The 6,000-nt window shown below is 55.2% G+C and overlaps 1 protein-coding gene across 7 annotated transcripts in view; it reads left to right on the forward strand.

Annotated features, from left to right (window-relative positions):
• The window catches only part of WDTC1 (WD and tetratricopeptide repeats 1), a 28,368-nt gene extending 22,781 nt beyond the window's left edge, over positions 1–5,587 (forward strand). For all 7 annotated transcript variants that reach the window (XM_086863691.1, XM_086863695.1, XM_086863690.1 and 4 more), the window contains 4 exons: positions 1,152–1,387; positions 1,761–1,929; positions 2,339–2,531; positions 2,646–5,587. In XM_086863691.1, coding sequence (XP_086719817.1) covers positions 1,152–1,387; positions 1,761–1,929; positions 2,339–2,531; positions 2,646–2,843 — 796 coding nt within the window. In that variant the 3' untranslated portion in view covers positions 2,844–5,587. The remainder of the gene's footprint in view (positions 1–1,151; positions 1,388–1,760; positions 1,930–2,338; positions 2,532–2,645) is intronic.
• The last annotated feature ends 413 nt before the right edge of the window (positions 5,588–6,000 follow it).

A 6,000-nucleotide genomic window follows, 5' to 3' on the forward strand; every position in this document is an offset into this window, starting at 1 on the left:
GGACAGGCTGCCCACGGAGGGTGTGGAGTCTCCTTTACTGGAGATACTCAAAGCCAGTCCTGAGGAATGTGCTGTAGGGTGCCCTGTTTGTACAGGGAAGGTGTCCTGCGTGACCTCCAGGGGTCCCTTCCTCCCTGACAGAGGTTGCACATGATCTAAAATCGTTGCTCTGCGAATTCATCACCTCCTTGGGAGTGCTCTGGACCTTGGTAGGTGCACTGCATAGAATCCTGGAATGGTTTGGGTTGGAAGGGGCCTTAAAGCCCATCTCATTCCATTCCCTACCATGAGCAGGGACACTTTGCACTATCCCAGGTTGCTCCAGGCACTGTCCAGCCTGGCCTTGGACACTTCCAGGGATGGGGCAGCCACAGTGGGGCATGTAGGTTACAGGTATGAAACATTAGCATTATTATTATTGTTATTAACCATCCAGTGGAGCCTTGGCACTCTGTTTTGGCAGCCTGTGGTGTCTGAGCAGTGCTCAGAGGTGTCTGAGGCTAGTGCTGGTAGCCCAGGTGTGTGCCCTGCCAGCCTGAGCTGAGCTTGGCACGAGGCTCAACAAGTCCCTCGTGCTTCCAGAGCACAGCCAGAGACAGCCTCACTCCCCCAGCCCCGAGCTCAGGGAAACCGGGCCGTACACAGGATCCAAAATGTGCTCACTTGTGAAGCTCCAGGGTTTTTGCTGCAGAGGTGTGAGGAGGTTGGCGCTGGAGGCGTGAGCCGGTGTGTGGAGGCTGCGGAGCTGAGCCGTGTGTCCACACAGGGGCACGATTGAGCCGTGACAGGGAGCCCGCCTGGCACGGGAGGGCTCTGCTGCCTGGCCAGAGGGCTGCTGCAGCCTCCATCTTCAAAGGACTTCCCGAAATGTGCTGCAGCAGGGAGCTCTGCTCTCTCGGATTTAAAATGGCAGGTCAGGGCTGGCGGGGCAGCCTGCTGTGGTCACATCCCAGAGCGCTTGGGGAGGCTGGGCTGGGTCAGGTGGTGCCCCCGAGTCACAGCAAATGCCGTTAGTGAGCTCCTGGGGTGTGGGATTGTGTAGAGAGCTGGAAACAACAAGCTCTGGAGTGAAATGAGAGCTGGGAAACGGCAGTGGAAAATGTTTGCTGTTGCTGCTGGGGCTGGCTGATCCGCTGCTGTGTTTTCCTCAGGGATGGGGACCATTACGATGCTCTGAGGGACTGCTTGAAGGCCATTTCCCTAAATCCCTGCCACCTGAAGGCCCATTTCCGCCTCGCCCGCTGTCTCTTTGAACTCAAGTACGTGGCAGAAGCACTGGAGTGTCTGGATGACTTTAAAGGGAAGTTTCCAGAACAAGCACACAGCAGTGCCTGCGATGCACTAGACAGGGACATCAATGCTGCTCTCTTCTCCAAGAGTGATAACGGTGAGTGCTGCTGCTCCTGGGCCTCTCCAAGGTTACACTGGAATCTAATGAGCACACAAGGACTTTCCTCCTTAAACTATCCCTCTGAAGTAAAGCTCCAGCTTCTGAGAGAGATTGATTGTTGCTGTGCACAAAAACTGGCCTGAGCCTGTTCTTGCCCTGTGCCTGGTCCTGGTTTGCTCTTGGGTGAGCGTGTGATAAAAGGAGTCTGATGTAGCTGGGAGATAATCTGGAAGGAAGGAAGCTCATGCTCTGAGCCCTGCTCCCTGCTGGAATTGTCCTTAACCCTTCTCTGAGGCTGCTGGGGTCTCCTGTGGTGTGTTTTGTTCAGAACTCCCCCAGTGGTGCTGAGGGAAGTGTGTTGTCCTTGCAGCTGAAGACAAGAAGGGGGGTGGCCCCATCCGGCTGCGAGCCACGGGCCGCAAGGACTCCATCTCTGAGGACGAGATGGTGCTGAGGGAGCGCAGCTACGACTACAAATTCCGCTACTGCGGCCACTGTAACACCACCACGGACATCAAAGAGGCCAATTTCTTTGGCAGGTATGCTGGCAGACGGTGGCAGGGACACAGGACAGGAGTGAGCAGCAGCAGGGTGATCTGTTCCGTGGAGCCTCATGTGGAGCCCCGTGTTTGTGTTCATGAAATGACACGGACACTGGTTTGGAGGGTTGGGACAAGCTGACAGGAGCCCTTCTCCCGTGTTGCTGCAAGAGCAGCTGATGAGGAGCAGATGCACAGAGGAGCTGGTTGGGCTAGCATTTCAGAAATCCATGTGGGATTGAAAACAGGGCTCCTGGGGACGCAGGGAACCAGCATGGGGAGCTTTATCTGGATTACACACGCAGTGTGAGGGGTGTCAGCCGGCTGATGACAGGAGCCATGTGAAATTGTCAGCCTGCTGGAGCCTGGCTCTTGAGTGTTACCCCCAGTCTCTGCTCCTCTGCCCTAGCAACGCCCAGTACATCGTCAGCGGCTCGGATGATGGCTCCTTCTTCATCTGGGAGAAGGAAACCACCAACCTGGTGCGTGTGCTGCAGGGAGACGAGTCCATTGTGAACTGTCTGCAGCCTCATCCCAGCTACTGCTTCCTGGCCACCAGCGGCATTGACCCGGTCGTGCGACTCTGGAACCCCCGGCCCGAGGTAAGGGCTGCGGTCAGAGCCTCCCTCGCTGCTGGGTGCTGTCTCCTGCTGGCATCTCCCGGAGCAGGAGCAGCCCCTCCTCGGCCCTGAGTGCTGTCCCTTGCTGTGTTGCAGAGCGAGACCCTCAACGGCCGCGTGGTCGTGGACATGGAAGGTGCTTCCCAAGCCAACCAGCGGCGGATGAACGCGGACCCGCTGGAGGTGATGTTGCTCAACATGGGCTACCGGATCACAGGACTGACCAGTGGCGGGGCTGGGGGCTCAGACGATGAAGACAGCTCAGAGGGGCAAGTCCAGTGCCGGCCCAGCTAAAACAGAACTGCCTCTCCTTCCTCTAAAAGATTGGCTGAAAGGGAACCGAGTTTCCTTGGTCCTGAACTTTCTCTGGTGAATGACTGCACTGTTTCGCACTATGCACAGGGTAGGACAAGCTGGCAGGGGCAGGAGTGGCCGTCTCTAAACCATCACCTCCTCCTCCTCCTCCATGGCAGTGCAGTCTGGGGTTTGCCTTTAGTGGAATTTAGTCCTAACAGGGGTCTTTGAGTTGTCTGTGAGCAGTGTAACTGGTGATTATTTTTCCAGAGCTGCTGTATGATCTGGTACAGGGGCTGTTGCCTGAATTGCAGGGGGGGATGTTAAATTCCTGAATAAAACACAAACCTAGGGCAGGGGTTATGGAATGAATTTACTGCAGTGATTTTGAAAGCTTAACTGTGCTACCAGCCTGTCTAGAGGCCCCAGGTTTATGGCTGTTGGCCATGAAACACCTGTTTTGTCCCATAACATCTTTCTCCTGGCTTCCATCTCAGACACGTCAGCAGATGTAGCTGTGCTGTACTGGGGACTGGAGCTTGCCTGTCCTGTCCCCCTGTCTTAGCTGAGGGATCAGTGGAGGCACTGGGTGTGTGCAGCTCCACGGGGCAGAACAAGCTTGGCTGGTTCTGATACTCCCTCCTGTGCTCCCCGAGCCCGTGGAGGGAGGTGACAACGATGGGCTCAGGTTGGATCAGAAGCCTAGGGCTTGTGTAGCTAAAGCTGCTGAGGAAAGGGGCAGGTGACAGCACCTCTCCATGGCCCAAGGTGTGTAGCTGTGTCTGCTTTCTCCTGTGCACATCACCTGTGCAGGAGCTGAGGGCGTTGTCATTGTGTGAACAATGCAGCTACAAGCTGCAGCTGTCACAGGCAGCATTTCTGTACAGCCAGCTGCTCTGTCTTGGCCAAGGTGGGCCTTCCCTGCCTCTGTTGCTGTAACATCAGATGGATTTGTGGTCCTCTCAGGAACCCTCCTTCCTCTTCCCACTGCCCACACCCTGACGGGCTGCAAAGCCAGGAGCACACCTGGAAACACAGCACTATACTTCCATTCCTTCCCCCTCCTGTAACACACAGCCCTGTTTTCCCCTCTTGCCGTTGCCAAACACTAAATACCCCACAGATCTTACACAGCTGTGCTACAACCACCTCTGCAGGTTGTTTTTTCTAGGACTATCAACTAAGACCAAAGAGCCCCTGGAGATCTGAACCGCTCTGCGCTGTCTCGTGTCTCTTCCTGCCGAAGGTCTGAACATGTTAGCCTTGGTCCCAGGGGTGTGAGGTGTGTGTCTGGGAGTGTGTGTGTGCATGTGTGTGTGCTGTTCTTCCATGTGGTGCAATCCCTGGTCTTCCTGTTGCTGCCGTGGAAAGATGAGAGGCCTCCCTTTCCTCCCCTGGCTGCCAGGCACTGCTGAGCGCAGCTGCGCGGGGCTGCCTGAGCCAGGGCTGCCTCTGCCTTCCAGAACAATCCTGGAGACGAGGAGGGAGAGAGGTCAGCTGGCAGCATCTCTCCAAGGACTCTGTTCCCTGCACGGAGAGAGAGCTGAGCCCCGAGGGTGCCCCTCTGACAGACACTTGCCCGCTCTGTCCCAGGGTGAGGCCCCGGCTCGCCCCGCTGCCGTGGGTGCCCCTCAAAGGGACCAGCTCCCCGTGTGCTCTGCCCAGCCCTGGTGGCAGGATCAGCCTCCCCTGTCCTGCTGAGGCACAGCTCACCTGGGCCAGGTGTCCCTGAGCTCCTGGGGCAGGTTTGTTTGTTTGTTTTCACGCAGTACCTGTGACTGTTGAGTTCACCTGGCCGGGAGCGTAGCCAGGTGCACCCCGGGCATTTGCTGCTCTTCCAAGCCCAGAGGCAGCAGAAAATTCTCCTCACTTGGGTGGCTTTCTGACATGGTCTGCCCTTTTCTTTTTTTGCTTAAGGCTTCCTACTAGATGCATCCTCTTCTTTTTATTTTTTTTCCCCCCTCTTCTCCTCCCACTCAAACTTTTTTTTCAGCTTTCAGTAGACAACGTCTGCAGACTTTGATTTTTAAACTGAGAGACTGAGATGGAAAGCTCTAAAGAGAACAGACCTCTCCCTTCCCATTCACCTTTTGCTGTGGCAGCTATTTTTTGGGTTTTTTTACCCTTGTGAGACAGTGCAGCTCTTTTACCTGCCAGTTGCAGTGTGAAAGCAACCAGATTTCCTGCCTCTGCAGTGGGTTGCTTTGTTTTTAATGGCTGCTTTGGTTAAAAAAAAACGAAGATTAATAATAATAGGAGAGAAGGGGAGAGAAAAACCTTTCTGCCTCTAGCCCCTTTTCCCCTTGCTGTGGGCAGATTACCTGCTTGTCGCTTGTTAACAAGGAATTTGTATTTATTGGTGAAGGAAAAAAACATGCTGGGGAAGTCAGGAGAAGATGTTGCTTTATTGACCTCTGCTGTTTACTTCAACCCCCTCTTTGGGAAAGCTTCTTCCTGCTCTTTCTGGTTAACTCTTTCTAGCCTGGGATATGCAGGGATGCCTCCTTTATTTTTGTATTCTAGCAATGGGCTCTCCGTTAGGAGACTCTAGGATTCTCTTAGTGTTGCAGTGACCATTGCTTCTCGCTTTTTTGAGTACTAAAGACGATCATCTCGTAAACTTTGCCCCTGCAGTTGTAGAGGTAACACACGAGCCTTACTGCCCTCATTAGAAGGAGCAGAAAACTTGTTTCTCTGGTCCCTGGAAGAGAAAGGGTTAAGCGATTAAACAATTCTTTGTTCTAGCTCTTTCTTGGTGTTGTTTTGTTTGGGGATCCTTGTGGCTTTGTTGTACCTTTCTGCTGTGTGAGGGTGGGTGGAGGGTGGGCTGCTGGGGCCAGCTGCTGGCTGTTCCTCAGAGACCAGAGGCCCCAGAACTGGCGTGGGAACAGGGCTGGCGTGCCCAGAACGTGCCCAGGAGCCGCGGTGGCCACGGAGTCGGTGCTGGGTTGATGTGTCCAGGTTTGGGAGCGGGTCTGGAGCTGCCAGCGCTGGGGAGGAGGGGAGGCAGCGGATCCTGCAGGGCTCAGGGGCTTTCTCAGAGAACTCTCAAGTCCTGCTGAGGCCCCTGCTGGAGCCAGGGACAGGCACAGAGCCCATCCTGCCGTGTCCCTTGGCCTGGGTCACGGAGCCAAGGTCACCTGCCTGAGTCACCCTT

The sequence above is a fragment of the Cyanistes caeruleus genome, chromosome 26 (assembly GCF_971803275.1).
Source record: "Cyanistes caeruleus chromosome 26, bCyaCae1.hap1.1, whole genome shotgun sequence".
In the NCBI taxonomy this organism is placed as follows: domain Eukaryota; kingdom Metazoa; phylum Chordata; class Aves; order Passeriformes; family Paridae; genus Cyanistes; species Cyanistes caeruleus.